At 42.8% G+C, this 16,490-nt stretch overlaps 1 protein-coding gene across 8 annotated transcripts in view; it reads left to right on the forward strand.

Annotated features, from left to right (window-relative positions):
• strbp (spermatid perinuclear RNA binding protein) overlaps positions 1 to 16,490 on the forward strand; it is a 104,054-nt gene that overhangs the window by 63,619 nt on the left and 23,945 nt on the right. For all 8 annotated transcript variants that reach the window (XM_069183411.1, XM_069183410.1, XM_069183408.1 and 5 more), the window contains 7 exons: positions 2,275 to 2,492; positions 2,820 to 2,985; positions 4,331 to 4,475; positions 8,293 to 8,387; positions 8,770 to 8,865; positions 10,587 to 10,698; positions 13,163 to 13,260. In XM_069183411.1, the coding sequence (XP_069039512.1) occupies positions 2,275 to 2,492; positions 2,820 to 2,985; positions 4,331 to 4,475; positions 8,293 to 8,387; positions 8,770 to 8,865; positions 10,587 to 10,698; positions 13,163 to 13,260 (930 nt within the window). The remainder of the gene's footprint in view (positions 1 to 2,274; positions 2,493 to 2,819; positions 2,986 to 4,330; positions 4,476 to 8,292; positions 8,388 to 8,769; positions 8,866 to 10,586; positions 10,699 to 13,162; positions 13,261 to 16,490) is intronic.

Here is a 16,490-nt window from a genome sequence, read left to right on the forward strand (position 1 = left end):
GTGGAGGGGATCCCCATTACCTGTAAAGCGCTTTGAGTGGAGTGTCCAGAAAAGAACTATATAAGTGTAAGCAATTTGTATTCTTATTATTACTTCATTGCCTCAGTGCCTTTACTGCTCCTTTTTGCTTCACTTGTAAGATTCAGATTCCCAGTTCTGAGCTGTAGTCTTCCCAGTGGATCTGCTTGCTCCTGCCTGTCTGCACTCCTCCTTACCCTCCCAGCTCCTCCTCTTCGTCCCCGAGCCCCGTCCACTCAGCGGTGGAGTGACCTGACCCTGCCCTGCCCATGATTTCCCCTGTTCACACCACTCCTTCCTCTGCTCTCACCTGCATCCTTCAGTATCACTCGCACTGTATTACAGCAGAAACGTTCATTCTCAGACTGCTTCAGTAAATTGCCGGTAACCCACTTTCACTGTAAATATAGAATTCAGAACCAAGAGGGTGTTGACTTTACTCCTCTGTATCCACACTGTAGCCTGTTCTCTATTTTGATTTCATGGCCAGCTTGTGCCAAAATCATTTTGTTCATTTATTTTTTCCTTTTTGTCCCTGCACGATAGTTCTTTGTACTAATGCACAATGTTTTTTTTTACACTAAGCCTGCTACCTAAATAATGTAAGAATTTGGTATTTTTTTAAAACAGCCTGGCATCTAGATTCAACATCTTAAAAAGTTTGATTTGCATTTTTTCAAGTCATACATTTTCAGCAGACGTATTCTTTTTTTTACGTTAAAATGAAAGCCTCAGTTTTCAGAATAGGAACAATGCTTATCCTCAGTAGTACCGTAGTACCTCTTTGACGAAGAGTTTGACGCTGAGATAGTAAAATCCCATTGTCCTGTTGCTGGAGTAGATAAACAGATTACTTCTCAAAATTAATTTATTTTTCTAAAAAGCTTTATCAGGAGCAGCGAGTCTCTGTTGAGAGGATGTGTCAAATAAATGCACTACATCTAAAAGAAAAAAAGCTGATTAAATTATAGTAATGAACAGTTGATGATCAGATAAAACCATTTTATTAGTGCCGTCAGGTTCAGAAATTAGTTTAACTTGTTCTCATCTTAGTCCCAGTATGTCTTGCTTTGTTGTAAACTTATTTTTTGTCGCGTCGTGCAAAAATTGTAGTGTTTTCTTTCTCGCACTATAAGCCCACCCACTGAGTGGTGATCCCAAAGGAAACTGCGCCATTTCATTCTTGGTATTTTGCGTGCGATTATACATCTGGGTGAACGGCTTCGAAGTCTTCACCTTGTGCGCGACCTGATTTTAAATCAAGTTCAAAGTGCTTTTCGCGGCTAGATCATCTTCCGTTCCGCCCCTCTGGAAGGTAAGGGCTGGCGGGAAGGTAACTCGAGCGTTCACGTTCAGGAGATCTTTCACGGTGTGTGGAGCACATTAGCGCACTGGAGTGATCTGACTTTGTGTCAGGTGACTGGCATCAATCTGTGCTCATTGGAGCAGTCAGCTGGTAATTCTCAAATTTTCTGGCAAGTGGGAAAGATTCGGGCAGTAATTGTGAATGTATATTGCTTATGACAAATGCGTGAGAAGGGTCTTGCTGCCCTCCTAGGTCCTTCTGGGTCCATCTGTCCTACATAGTTTGAGATGATCTTTTAACAGTCTTCTTATAAAGTGTGACTGGGTTTGTGTGGTTCGAAGACTGTGCACAAGGACACTTTAGAGGAAAAGGACATCTTGGCCTTGCCGTTTGAACATTTAGATGGATCTCCCCTTCGAGAATGTCCTCTGCGTGCTAAAGTTGCCTGAGGAAAAAGGTGACATTGCACTCTGCCAACCATACTTCCAGATTTACTTTTTTTTGCAGCTTGCATCTTTTAAGCCACCAGAGACCGGACACAGAAAAAGCAGGAGCCTAATGAGGTTGCTCTCACCCGGCTCGTTTTCATAACTATTGTGGGTGTGCAGGAGCCACTGTGCACCAGCAGCCCCACTACCCAGTTGAGAAGGTGGAGAACTAAAGGAACATTTTGTAGGTAGCCCAGATTGGAAGTTAGCTACGTGGCAGCTAAAGATAAGCTAGTGAAAGGCAGGATTTCCGCGGGTCAATCAGTGCTGGACTGTGGGTAAAATGTGTAAGAATTGTAAAGGTTTGGGTTGTGAATACTGTAACAGTTACTATAAACAGACCTTTTTTTTTTTGCTTAAACTGATACTCTTCCTCCTTCCAGCCTCGTAGATCCGAGTCCGCTTTGGGCGAGCGCGCACCACGACATGTCTTGATCGCTCGTTGACCTTTTTGGCCCGCAGAGATCCATCCGGTCGTTCGCCAACGATGACCGCCACGTCATGGCCAAGCACTCCACGATCTACCCCTCGTCCGAGGAGCTGGAGGCCGTGCAGAACCTGGTGTCCACGGTGGAGTGCGCGCTCAAACACGTCTCCGACTGGCTGGACGAGGGCGACCAGGCGGCCAAGGAGACCGGGGCGGCCGTCAAGAAGGACGAAGCCACAGAGAACGACCCGAAGTGAGTCCATTGCCCTGCTTTCACCCAGCTTTTGATAAACTGGGTCCCTTCATTATTTGTCCTTCCCTTAACAGGTCCTTTGCTGTTCTCTGCTTGTTCGTATATTGATGTCCCCCGTCTAATATGGGTTCGGGAGATTAATCACTGAAGCGGTTTGATTTATATTGCCGTGTGCTTTATTGGTTTGGCCGAGAGGATTTTGTTTGGATTTTGCGAAAGAAATCGGGAGGTTTCTGTAATTAGGTCAGCCCGATAGCGGCTTTAGCTGCATTTGAAAGACATCTTCGGTTTTTGCTAAGGGTGTTAATGGCTGTTTACCTCATTCAGGGAACAGAACGCTGGGATCCTGTGTGGCGTCATGAGAATTGGACTAGTTGCTAAGGGTTTACTGATAAAGGATGATATGGACCTGGAGCTGGTGCTCATGTGCAGGGAGAAGCCCACTGAGACCTTATTATGTACAGTCTGCGACAACCTTCCTCTACAGATCCAGGTGAGTTAATTTAGGAAAGCTGTTGTCAGAATGATTAATTGCCTGGAGATGTTTTTTTTTTTTTGCAGCTTACAAGACAGCATTTTTTAAACCTGGCATTAATCAAGTCTCGACCACAACAGAACAAGCAGAAAGCCCAAATCACCTGGCAATTTGTTCGAAAAATGCAAATGCTGAGAAAAATGCATCAGTGCAGGGCAAGATCTTGAGATAAAGGGGAAAATAACGGTGGTTTTCTTAATGAGTGATGTTGGATAATGAATCTGAAACGATACCCAAGAGGCAGCCTAATTGGATGCAGTAGTGGAAAAGGAAACCGTTTTTTTCATGCGTTTGTTTATGGTACTTTTCAGATGCTTACTGTATCTTAAGTAATGGGACTTTAAAATATCCCTTTTTGTCAGGCTTTAAATACCTAATCCTTTGAAGGATTTCATTAAGAAATAGCCTTTTGTTACCAGACAGATGTCTCCTTCGGCATCAACTCACATCCTGTCTTTAGAAATGATCCAATTGCGTTCGTCTTGTTCCGGGTGTTTGAATATTTATACAAGTTTTTGGCAGTGTTTTTACTGAGTGAACGAAAGTCAGCTTAGCTTTATGCGGAAAAAAAAAAACACCTTCATCATTGAAATATAGCACTGCGCCTAATTGAAACACCGCATAATTGGGTTCTGCTCTGTCAAAATATCATGAGCTGAAATGAGTCCTTGGTTGAATACATGTCAGCAGAGATGAATACAACCAATTTCAAGCCAGGGTGTTCCACATGCTTCTTGTAAAGATGGCATTCCTATACTGCATGCATGCCATTGTGGTAAAGACCATTTAAAATAAAAACGGCCTGTTGGTACGACTTGTGCTTGCCTGTAAAAAGAGTGATCCCTGTGTACTTTGGTTTTGTGTAAGAAGGGCAATCGCTTGTATGTGCAGCTTCTTTAATTGTATACCCCATGGTGAAAGTTGAAATTTTCATGTAATCTGCAGCTAGGTCGTTTGGAATAGCTCGTTTTATGTCGTGGCGAACATTGAATTACTTCACTGACGCAAAAATGGTAGCAGTGCTACAATATTTCAAACATTTGTTTTTGCAAGCAGTTTTCGATAATTAAAAGGTGTCTATTATCGCCACCGCTGCCCGACTCGTAAAGAAATCCGCAAGAGAACGAAAATAAGTAGCATGTTAGTGGAGCAGATTTTTTTTTTGCTTTTTAAAAACGTGGGATGGAGTGATGAGGCTGCAGTTCTTCCTGCATTCTTTCCCCTTCGTTCGCATGGCCGAACATGCAGTCTTGCCGCCGCCACAGGCTGGACGTTGTCATCCCTGCTGTGCTCGGCTTTTCAGAAACTCACGGAAGACCACTACGAAGTCCGGAAGTGCGCGGAGGAAGCCGCGATATTGGTCTGCAACACAAAAGAGCCCAAGCTAACCCTGAAGGTGATTCTCACCTCCCTCCAGATGAGGGACGACCTGGAGAAGAGAGCCGAAGGTACACGGGGCTGGGGGGGGTTCCCGCCGGCTCTTGCCGAAGGGGGATTCGCGGGGGAGGGCAGCGCCGGCGTTTTTGCTTTCGCCTCCCAGTCGCGTCACCGGACGGATTTCGGTTCTGAAACAGTCCCGGCAGGTTTTCGGGTTTCAACGCGGTGGTGGGATGGGATGTGGGAAAGATAAGTCATGCGTGGGGCGTCCCAATAAAGCATCATGAGCAGGGCCCCGCTGGGGAAAAGGGCAAGCTGTGATCCGACAATATGGAGCATGTAGTCTTCCGACTCTCTGAGCTCATTATCCAGGTTTGACCATGAGCAGTTCTTTAAGGCCTGATTTTTTTTTTGTGCGCAGTTTGAAATTAATGTAGATGTTGCATCGTGCTCCCCCTTCAAATCCAAACCAAAAGGTCCAGCTCTCCCATCCTTCCCCCAGAATAGATGACCACTCTAACCAAGCATAGCAAATGTTGGCCTAATGCCTTGGAAACCGTAATGACAGAGCCCCGCTTGCAGAGACTTAAAAAGATGCTCAGAATTGTTGCCCAAATAAAAATAAATAAAGGTAAGTGGGGAAAATTCGGCCAGCCCCATCCCTAAAATGATTCCTAATCCTGGTATGAGAATTGTATTTGACTCGGGGAAATCTCTGGGCTGCAAATACGGGCTGAAGAACTGCAGAAGGTTGTTGATGTGATCTTAACACGCAACTGAACCTGTGGCAAAACTGTTCATCGCTCGTTACCCCCCTTTCCACTCCTCCACCACTTGTATTCCTAAACACAGCCTTGTCTGCGTCGGGCTTGGTCTAAAAAGTCAAGAAAAATTGCCATAGGTCGGGGGGGGGAGAGAGATGACTAATACTTCTTTTCTCAATTTTGTTTACTTACTAGTCATTTTGTTGCTTCAGCCTCCAAAGCCTGTCCCTGGTAGCTTGCCAAGCATTACTGGACTCTGTCAGACCTTTGACCAACTGGCCACTCTCTGTCATGGGATCGGAGGCAGCTGAGCCCACCTGGGCACGATGGGACCCCACTGGCTGTTCTCCCATTTTTAGATATGCTACAAGTCCCTTGGCTACTTGCTTTCCTTTCTATTTGCTGTACTTGGTGAAATTCTGGCGACACCTTACTCGGAGCAGATCCTGGGCCTTCCTATTATAGCATGTGCATTCTGGAAGAGTTTGTGATTGGTGAATTTTTGTTTTTTTTTAAAAGAAAAAGGTGTTACCTGCTCAAGGTGGCATGTCACAATTTCACGTAGTACACTTGGTGTTCCTTTTATTTATTTATTTTTGGTCACTAATCAAGGCGAGAGGTAATGAAATGAGGCAGCTTTCAGTGGTGTTTTTTTTTTTTATCATTGTACGTTTCTCAAATAAGAGTGGTGTTTTCTCCTTCATGCCCTGCAGAGCATTATTGTCTGTGCTTTTGTTTTAGACAAATTCATGCCAGTACGTAACCGTTTAGAATCTGCAAGTTTGCTGAATGCTTTGTCATTTAGATGTTTTAAGATCCTTCTAGAAGCACGGACTAGGGAAAAAGAAGAAAAGGACTCTTAAACAATGCAACAAAAAATAGCTAATGACATTCTCTTGCTGGTAGCTAATTATAAACATCCGCCATTCCAAAAGCACTGTACTGCAAGCTGTGAAATCTTTGTTTTCAGGTTTTAACATTAAATGATTTTTCCAGTTTTCACTGTGCCCTGTAAAATCTGGCTATTCTCACCAGGCATTTATTTCCATTTTCTTTTTCCTGTGGTAGATTCAAACCTATGTGATGAATTCTTGGGACACTTGTTTAAATTTTTGATATAGGTTTGTCCAAACGCTCCCCATAAAGGACTGTAGACAGTTTTGAAGCTTTTAGTGGTGCAGAGCATGAAGGCACCATAGTCCTCCGGTTCGATTTCGAGGGAATTTGGTGCAAGTTGACCTTTTTTCACTGCCTGATTCTTCTGTTCTCCTCTTCGTCCATTTTTGTAGAACTTGCACAAAATGCTGACTGACTGCAAAACAGGTTGTGCACTACTAGAGTCTAGATCAAAACTATCAAGTTGTTTTTTCTTCTGTGTGCAATCAGCCTCTCTTTTTTTAAAAAAAATAACGGAGGTGGAAATGTGCTCTTAAGTAAAGTATCCAGTGATCTTGTTGGCACTTAGTACTCCAAAACATTTATACAGTTCGCACAGCAGTCATACAGAGATTAATTCAATTGATTTGATTTTCCTGGGTGTCCTGAACTGTGTAGTATCTGTTTTGCAGTCTGTCACCTTGTCCATTGTCTAACTCAGAGTTTTAAAGCCTCTTAACCACTCATCTGCAGCAGTGTATAATATTGCCCTGACCTACAATAATGGTGTACTCTGTATCAGATGTTTATGTTGTTGGAATCTCATTTTGTCTGAAAAGGCCTCACAGGGAAAAACCCTGTGTGGGGTTCTCCTCACCTCACGTCTGCTTGCTGCCTCTGGTAAACAGAGCATAAGATTGCTCATCTGAGAAACAGATCACTGAAACGCTTAAAATGCTGGACCAGAACAACATAAATATCTGCTACACCAGCGGGTTAAAAAATAACAGCATCGCGCTTTATTCATCTGTTAAGACAACCGGACGTACAGAAGCCAATGTCAACCTGCAGAGCCTGCCAAGTACTTAACCTGGAGCGATCAAAGCAATTCTTTCTTTTATTCCCAAAGTTAACGTGCCTAATGAGCACAGGCTCCACTTAATGGGGCTTTCTAAAGCAGACAGCTCAGCAGCACTCCAAAGGAGGAGACATTCGCAAATTTGTTATGTGTCGTGGACGTCTTTCTGAAGAAGCGAAAAACAGTGGCTTTTACTAGTCGCTTTCAGTACATTTTCAAGAGATTATTAGTTTATTTGCTTTCTTAAGATTGGCTGTTAGTTGAATCTGAAATGGATTTAATATTTAAAAGCCCCATTTTACTACACAGTGGTAAATTTAAAAAATGTCTTTAGAAATGGAATTCTAATTTTAATTGTAGAGTCCTACTTGATAGCGATGCTAGGCATGTATTTTTAGCTTACGGTCTTTGCCATTGATTAATGCTGCACTTGGTAACACAAGCACAAAATTCCTGTCCGTCTTCAAGAAGTTTTGTTTCCTGTTATTTTTGAGCAGCATTAAAAGGCCAAAAGCGCTTTCTCTAAAAAAGTCTAAAGAGCTCCTTGCTAAATGACATGCTTCTAAAATAAACTAGATTTGTCATGAAATGAAGTGCTTGTCTAAAAGATGGAAGATGACTCATTTGTTTTTAATCTGATGCTCTGTGAGGAAGAGCTCTAGAATTCATGGTTGGGAGACAAGTTAAATCTATGCTAAATTGATAACCTTGCTTAAAGAATGGCTTGAATCAGTATCTTTAGTTTACACGGGTTGTGTGTCTGTTGCAGGTTTTTTTGTGCTGAAAAACTTAACCGACTATGGCTGTAAATGATTATACAGCTCATCTCTGTCATCACTCATTAGCCCCTCAGGTAAAAAGCGCGATGCTGTTATTTCTACATCTGGTGAAGTGGAAAACATTCGATAATCCAGTGCAGACATAGCTGTGGTCATTGATTTGCATATCAAATGAATGCTTTTTTACTTTAGTTGCATATGTTCGTATTACTTTTAATGGCTGTTACAATAGTAACCACTGTGCACTTGAGAAATCATTTATAAAAAAAACGAAAATCAAATCACTGGGAGTGTTAATTATTAGAATGCTGCCACTCTCCCTCTACTGTGACAGAAACCCCCCTTGGTCAAATCGTATCTGTCTTTTTTTTTATCCCGTTCTTTTTACCAGTCGAAAATGTTGCCATGAAAGATCCTCTGGACTTACTGGACAGGCAGAAATGTCTTAAGGCCTTGGCGTCTCTGCGACATGCCAAATGGTTTCAGGTTGGCTCTTTGTTCTTACCTTATTGTTATTGTAGCCTTATGACCTTTTTTAAATGAAAGTGTAAAACCCAAAGACCCGAATTTCGCCTCTTGTTCTTCTTTGTGTCGTTTGTACTTAAAGTTTCAGAAACAGGTAAAACAAATTAGTAGCTATCATAAGGCTACAAAAGCAATCATTACCATTTACTTTGCACCTGCTTTCCCAGACAATCAGAAATGCTTTATTTTACTGTTTTGCCTCCTTCCCTTCCCTGTTGATTGCATGAAATCGGCCATGCAGCATCTTTGAAACATGCATAACGAGTCCGAACTTGTCCCCTTTCCCAGAAAATGCTATTCCTGACTCCAGCCCACCTTTTGCCATCATTCTGTCTTTTTTTAGGCAAGAGTTAACGGCTTAAAGTCGTGTGTAATAGTCCTTCGTATTCTGCGTGATTTGTGCAGCAGAGTACCAGCCTGGGAGCCATTGAAAGGATGGGTGAGTGTTAAGTCTGGAAACGTGAATTGGCACTAACTGATTTTCCAACAGGGGAAGATGCAACGTCTTTGATGGAAGAAGGGGGATCGAAAGTGAACCTCAAATCAAAGATTTTTCAATGAAAAATGAACCTTTTTAGCCTCGGAACAAAGAAGATTGTAAGAGGATCTAGTTCAAGTATTCAACCCAGTCAGCTTCTTGAATGAACACTGAAATACATACCAAAGTCACTAGTGCAGCCTACACAGAAGTGCCTTTAAAACCGAGAACAGGAGACACGTCTTTATCCAGATGAGTGTGAGAGTACGGAGCAAGCCACCCAACCATGTGGCAATAAGGGTCATGAAATCCTAGGAGAAAAGATCCGTTACAAACTGCCTGCTTTTCCAATACGAGCGATTGAATGATATTAATTTGTTATTTAAGAAAAGAACTTGTAAGGCAACACTATTAAGCAGGTTTGCTTAATTATTAAACATAAGGACCTACGAGATTAAAAACAAGAGGCAGTCACTTGTCCCCTCTTGTTGGTATGGTTTGACAGTGTGGGAGCGCTTTTGTCTTGGTTAGGACAAGAAGAAACATGAAACTGTTGTGGTAACTTAATTCCCCAGGACGTGCACAAACATCGAATTCTCACCCAGCAAGAGAACGGGTTAATGGCATGCAGCCCTCTCTGACAGCACTGTGTGGCTCGGGGTTTGGGGAATAACTGCGATAGGGTGACTAAATTTCATTTAGAGAGAAGAGTTGCATCTAGTGCTGTGACTCAAGATCAGGTTGGGATTCATGGTAATAAACTCCTACCGAGCGGTTGATGATTATTATTGATGGTTCGAAATACTCAGCAATGGACTCCTCACTGGCCAAACCAGTCCAAGCAGTCATTCTTAAAGGGGAACTGCAATGCGGTTTTTATTTTTTGGGGTTAGAAATGATCAGCAATCATGAGTGCACTTCAGTAACCTCGAATTTACATCTCAAATTAGACAGGTTTCCGGGTGTGCGGAGCGCCATATTCTGCGATTCAGAGGCAACAAAAGTCTAATAACTTGAAGTGTCTCTATTACACAGTAAAGAAGCAGGCTGGTGAATACATCTCTACTAATCCAGTAGACAATTGATTTCGAGGTGGTTTTACCGATTAATAGAACTTGTTAGCTCTGCATGCAGATCACATTGGAACATTTCTGCAATGAAATGTCTGCTACACAATCTGTACTTGTACATCGCATTACATTAGACATGATAGTGACTAGTGAGCAGGAAGGGCTGCATGATGTCACAGTTAGCCTTACACTACTAAGGCTGGTTGGCCTTGTGTTGGCCAGCATGTCCGCGGAGAGACACACAAAGGTGATGGCTATGGCCTGCTGGGTGCCTAAGAGCTTGCAGTTTTCCCAGTTAGAACAGTATTGCCCTTCCATTCGAAGGTCACTCTGCTGCAGGTGCTGCGTGGCTCGTAGTGTGCAAAATGGTGGAAGACCCTGACAGTGGTTGTTCTGGAGGAGGGTGCGCAGGGTCCTCCAGGGTTTGGGAATACAGATTGTAGAGTTCATCCATGTTTGTGAGCAGTGGGAGGGCGGGTTCAAAAGAATAAATAATTAGCGGTTCTAACTGGGGTTTTTTAAAGAGCGGATGTTATGAGACTCTTTTGTTCTGCCAGAGCTTGATGTTAAATGCTCATTCCTTGGCTTCGGTGTCAACTTTTGTTTCCCCAGCCCCTTGAGCTGATCTGTGAAAAGGCCATAGCAACGTGCAACAGGCCACTGGGAGCTGGGGAAGCCCTTCGTCGTGTGATGGAGTGTCTGGCCTCTGGAATTCTGCTCCCAGGTAGCTTTCTTGGGATCAGGACTGGAGGGAGGGAGGATGTGATGCATCTGGTCAGAACTGCTCAGGAAATCTTTGCCATGAGTCATCTCCAGGACTCTGCTGGCTTTTTGTGGGATCTGTGTTTGGGTGGCCGCAGGACAAATGTGCTCACCCAGCCAGACAGCTGGTCAAATAAAATATTATTTCTCTCTCGGTACATTCCGATGCATTGCCAGTATTGGCTGCCCATCTGTAGGCATTAGCTTTCTTGGAGAACCAGGAAAATGTATTACTGGCTGGTTTCCTTTCACAACAGTCAGTGGCTCATCGATATGAAGCCATGGGTTTTGAAATCTAAAAGTTCTGCTGGATAGATAACTGGTGAGGACTCTAATTGAGGGGTATGGGAGTGGTAATAATTGCTTACACTTATATAGCGCTTTTCTGGACACTCCACTCAAAGCACTTTACAGGTCATGGGGATCCCCTCCACCACCACCAATGTGCAGCCCCACCTGGATGATGCGACAGCAGCCATAGTGCGCCAGAACGCTCACCACACATCAGCTATCAGTAGGGAGGAGAGCAGAGTAATGAAGCCAGTTCATAGATGGGGATTATTAGGAGGCCAGGATTGGTGAGGGCCAATGGCAAATTTGGCCAGGACGCCGGGGTTACACCCCTACTCTTTTCAAGAAACGCCCTGGGATGACCAAAGAGAGTCAGGACTTCGGTTTTACGTCTCATCCGAAAGATGGCACCCATTTTACAGTATAGTGTCCCCGTCACTATACTGGGGCATTAGGACCCACATGGACCGCAGGGTGAGCACTCCCTACTGGCCCCACTAACACCTCTTCCAGCAGCAACCTTACTTTTCCCCAGGAGGTCTCCCATCCAGGTACTGACCAGGCTCACACCTGCTGAGCTTCTGTGGGGCTACCAGTTGTGAGTTGCAGGGTGATATGGCTGCTGGCTGCTGTTGCTTCTGGATTACGATTATGGAAAAGCCAACTGGAATTTGCCCCAAAAAATCGGAGTTGGCATACATAAAGAAAAATCATATACATATGATCATATGCAGAGTGGTATGGCTGGTGGCGATATCAGTAGGGGAATGGTCAGCTATTTTCTTGCCAATAATGACCTGGTATCCTGTCTTGTATGCAATTCCTCAGGGAAGATGTGTAAACACTAGGTAATACAGTACTTACAGGCTGTTAAGCGAAGGTTGGTAAATGACGAAGAAGGCTTCTAAACTCCAAAAGTCCAAATGAAGCCGCCTTAATTTTTTGTGTCCTTGTCAAAAATATACGTCTGTGAATCATGTCTTTCCTCATTAGCCCCCTGCTGACCCTACAGAGAGCTGGGTCGCAGCAGCAAGATGAAACATGAAGTGATATTTTCAGATTGAAAAATCCTTTAAAACAAGTGATTAAAAATGTATAACTTGTTTCTGGTGACTTGAAAAAGCTGAGCGGTTTTCATCCTGCCTGCCCTGGATGTTTTTTTTTAAAATAATAAGTGATGCATCTCATCACGCATATAATCAGGTTGTAGATGGTTTGGGTTCCAGGGGTCCATTAAGCACTAATCAGGTTTCTACTGTACTAGGTTTGAAACGCACTGTTTAGGCTGTTGTATCAATGGACAAGTCTTAGTTTTCTTTTTTTATTAAACATGGTATAGTGATGAAAACCTAATTAGTAGTCTTGAATTCTTCCGGACTTATAAACATCATGTTTCTTAGTTTCCAGAATATTTGCATTCCTAGAGAAATATTCCACTCCTTTCATGTCACTGTTCCTCCTGTGCATCACTCCATCAAAGATGATGGACAGGTGTGTCAGTATAGTGTGTCTCTCTGCTTCCTGATCCCTGAGTACATGAGTACAGAGACACAACGGGCGCATGTGATGCTTGGACACTACTGGCATTTCCAGATGGGTCGTAATAAAAAAAAAGGAATTGGCAGTCCTTGCTGGTTGATTCGACAAAAAGACGACAACCCAGCATTGTCCTCACTCGCGGTTTTGCTGCCCAGCAGAGTTTGGTACGTGTCCAGACTGCTCTGTGGACTTGTGTACCACTCACACACACAGGCCATGTCTCTTCAGACAAATCCTTTCTGTCACCACCTAAAGAGCCCTCAAGGACACGTCCTGTAAGACATGCAAGGTCTGCCTTGTGTACTTCATCATGGCATTGCCATCTTGTCACAGTTGTGTTTCTGGTGGTCTGAGATCATTCCTTTTTTAGTGGCTGTAAGTGTTTTTTCCTATTGGGGGATTTCATGTGCTTGGTAGGCCCAGCAGATTAGTGCTTGTCTTGTTTTGGAAATACCCTTTCTTAGCTTTTGATGTCAATCTGAAATCGGCCAAAATACATTTATATATATATACACTGTATGTACTTGTATTCCCAACCTTAACTCTTAAGTTTGAAAGCTTTATTTTTATTCATATGTTTTGTCTTTTGTTTTCAGGTGGACCAGGTTTACATGACCCGTGTGAAAAAGAACCCACAAATACGCTATCTAATATGACAGAGCAGCAGGGAGAAGACATCACGCACAGCGCTCAGGTATGATCAAGCTGTTGGGGCCATAGCTTAGCAGCCTAATCCATCTGCCATGGTATTTACAGAAGAGCGAAGCTGATCTCACCTTGCTGTTTAAGATTAAAGGAGTTACTGACTTGAGAACTCTTTCAAAATGCAGCGTTTTGCGATCCGAGCAAGTGTGCATTTCGCATTAGGTCTGAATTAATTTACACGCCAGTGTGGTGGTCATTAACGCCTTTAGAATGACTGCCACCCCCATCCTAGGTTGGAGAACCCTACCAAAAACACAAAGATGGCCTCCAGATTGCAGATCATGGGAATGCATATCGATTCAGTGTTTGTAGATCTATTTTAAGCATCACGTTTAAAACGACATAACACAGCTGTTGAAAAACAATTTTTGCCTGGATCCAGGTGCCTCACTGACAATAATTGATGCTGTGTAATAATAACGCCACCATCAAGTAAGGTGAACTGGACTAGATGTGTTTCTTGAGAGCTGGCTGCAGTCTGGAACAGACAGCTTCTTTCTGTTGCTGAGATTAAAGGTTTGGAGATGAGGAGGCACCTGACCTCAGCATTTAGATGCAATATGAGGTAGTTTTCATGGAAGTGGATATGTAACTGCAGTGTTAAATAAAAAGCTTGTGTTAAAAAAGGGACTAAACTACTGGGCTGGTCTAGGAAGCAGAGGGGGAATGTTGATTTGCAAGATCGAATGAGAAAAACAAGGCTTTCTAATTGTTAGCTTTCTTTGTTTTCTGTGCCCTCAGAGGTTTATCAGCCTCTATTAGTACTTAACCCAAACTGGTTTAGTCCACTATTTACAAAACGCATTTGACATCTAATTCTTTTTGGGGCTTTCCCATTCGTTCGTGTAATGCAATTACATGACATAATTCCAGAAATTAAGGAATGAGTGCCTGTATTTTAGGTTGTGTTTTGCTTTCAGATCGAGTGTAGCGTTTTTTGGGATTTTTGGCCAATTAGTTGCCCCGTTAAAATTGTTTTGAGCAATCACAATACTGTATTACATTATAATATTTAACAGCTGCCCTCCAAATGTATTCATACCCCTGATAAAATAGGAACAGTAAACGTTAAATATTTTGCAGACTGGATAATGTTTCCTGCTTGAATTTTACAATATTCTGCAATCTTAGTAACATTGGACAATCTTGTTTGTCATAATTCATTAGTCCAGTCCAGAAAACACAAGGGTCACTTTTCTTTACACTTCTGTGGTATTTTGTTAATCCTCCCTTGGCACAAATTCCACAGACTACATACCTCCTGTAGTTTGCTATGAGGATCTGGCACTTCAGAGAGGAAATTTGTGCACATCTCTCCATGTAGAATTGTCTTTCAGCCATCTTTCGTTAGACTCACAAATGTTCAGTGGGATTAAGGTCTGGATCTTGAGACGGCAAGGGCCGAACATTTTTTTGTGTGTAGTTAACCATTTGTTTGTTGTTTTCGTATACTCTTTGGATCGTTTTCATGTTGGAATGTCAATTTTCCATTGGGCTAGAGCTTTCTTGAAAACAGAAATCTGTCCAAAATGCTGTGATGCATGTTGGAGTTCATGATTTCCCATATCATAACAAAGAGGCCAGGACCTGTTGATGCAAAGCAACCCCATCGTAATAGACCCCTAAATATTTCACAGGATTGTCCCCTGAAGGAAAGGTTTTGTGGGCACACAGCACTTCTGTACATTTAAATATAATGCACGCACTCCAAAAAAACATTGCACCTTACTCTATTGCACATGTATAACACGTATAACATTTATAACACATTACAAAACATATTGCACACAAGTGGATTGTGAAAGTCAAAAACTGTTTATCCTTGCCATTTGCATTGACAGCTTTAATGGATAGTGGAACAAAGGAACATTTGTATCTGTTTGACTTACATTTGTGAACCCTTAAACGTTTGCCAGAAGGAAGGAGTTGGTATTCAGAATTGAGGATGTGGGAAGGATCCGATCTCATTTTTTCTGCCAGTTTGATTACGGCTTTTTCAAAGATTGTCTGCAGCGAGAGGTGCTGTTTCACTCCCATGACCTTCAGAGCTGTTGGGATGAGATGGGTAATTTGAGATCTCAATTGAACTGATAAATTACCAAACCACACTGTTATACTATAACTGATAATGGTCTCGATTACAGTATGGTAGAAGAGTAGCATTATTTCCTGTCGAACCCCAAACACTCTTAGTCTTCGCAAGAAATATAAGGGCTACTGAACTTTGGAGCAAACACTCTCAACATGAGTAGTCCAGCACAGGTTTCTGTCTATGTGTACTCCTACGAAGCATTTTCACACAAAGCGTAGCACTGCCGCACATATCGGTAAACCCAATTTGCAGTTCCTCTGACCATAAGTTATTGTTCCAGTTGTGGTTGAAGTGATGTTTGGCGGGTCTGTGGCCTGTTTTATTGGTTTGCCCTCAGAAAACGCTTCTTCCCTGCAGCTCAAGTATGAGTGCCACATTCATGCAGGCCAGTGGTCGTTGTCAAAACTTTGTATCTTGAAGATGCCACGGTGTATTGGAGATGTCCAGCTGCTGCCTTTGGATTTGCAGTTGGTTCCCAAATCCCTTGCCTCATGACCTTTGGTTGCAAGATATTCTTGCATCCAACTTCTGGCAGTGTGGTTACTATTCCAGGAGCCTTAAATGTCTTACTAATGGACATTTTGTCTGGCTCTCGGACCTTAGCCATGATGATGCTACTGCTGCTTTTCATGCAATCCCTTCTTGTTCTGCTGGTTATTTTACTTTTTATAGGTCTCAGGTTTTGATTCCTATTTTAACTGGGGTATGAACAAATCTGGGGAATAATAATAATATCACTTTATTAACCCTTTACAATTTCTTGCATTAGAAATTCGTTTTTTCGCAGACCCCAGCTTGCTCTCCATGAGACACACAGACAGGGAGAGAAGCTTGGGGTCAGAGCGCAGGGTCTGCCATTGTACGGCGCCCCTGGAGCAGTTAGGGTTAAGGGCCTTGCTCAGGAGCCCAACGGAGTAGGATTCCTATCCGAATACTGTATGAGGAAAACATTTAAGGTCTGATACGATGCAATTTTTAAAGTGCCGTACTTTACTTTAACAGTGAAGAATTATTCATTTCAGTTTGCTTTAATAAAAAATCTGCCTACTGTATCTTCTTTGATTATACCTGCGTATAATGCCAAGTAAAGCAACAGTTAATGAACCTCTTCTTCTCGAGGAAAGACT

The sequence above is a fragment of the Lepisosteus oculatus genome, chromosome 24 (genome assembly GCF_040954835.1).
Source record: "Lepisosteus oculatus isolate fLepOcu1 chromosome 24, fLepOcu1.hap2, whole genome shotgun sequence".
Classification (NCBI taxonomy): Eukaryota; Metazoa; Chordata; class Actinopteri; order Semionotiformes; family Lepisosteidae; genus Lepisosteus; species Lepisosteus oculatus.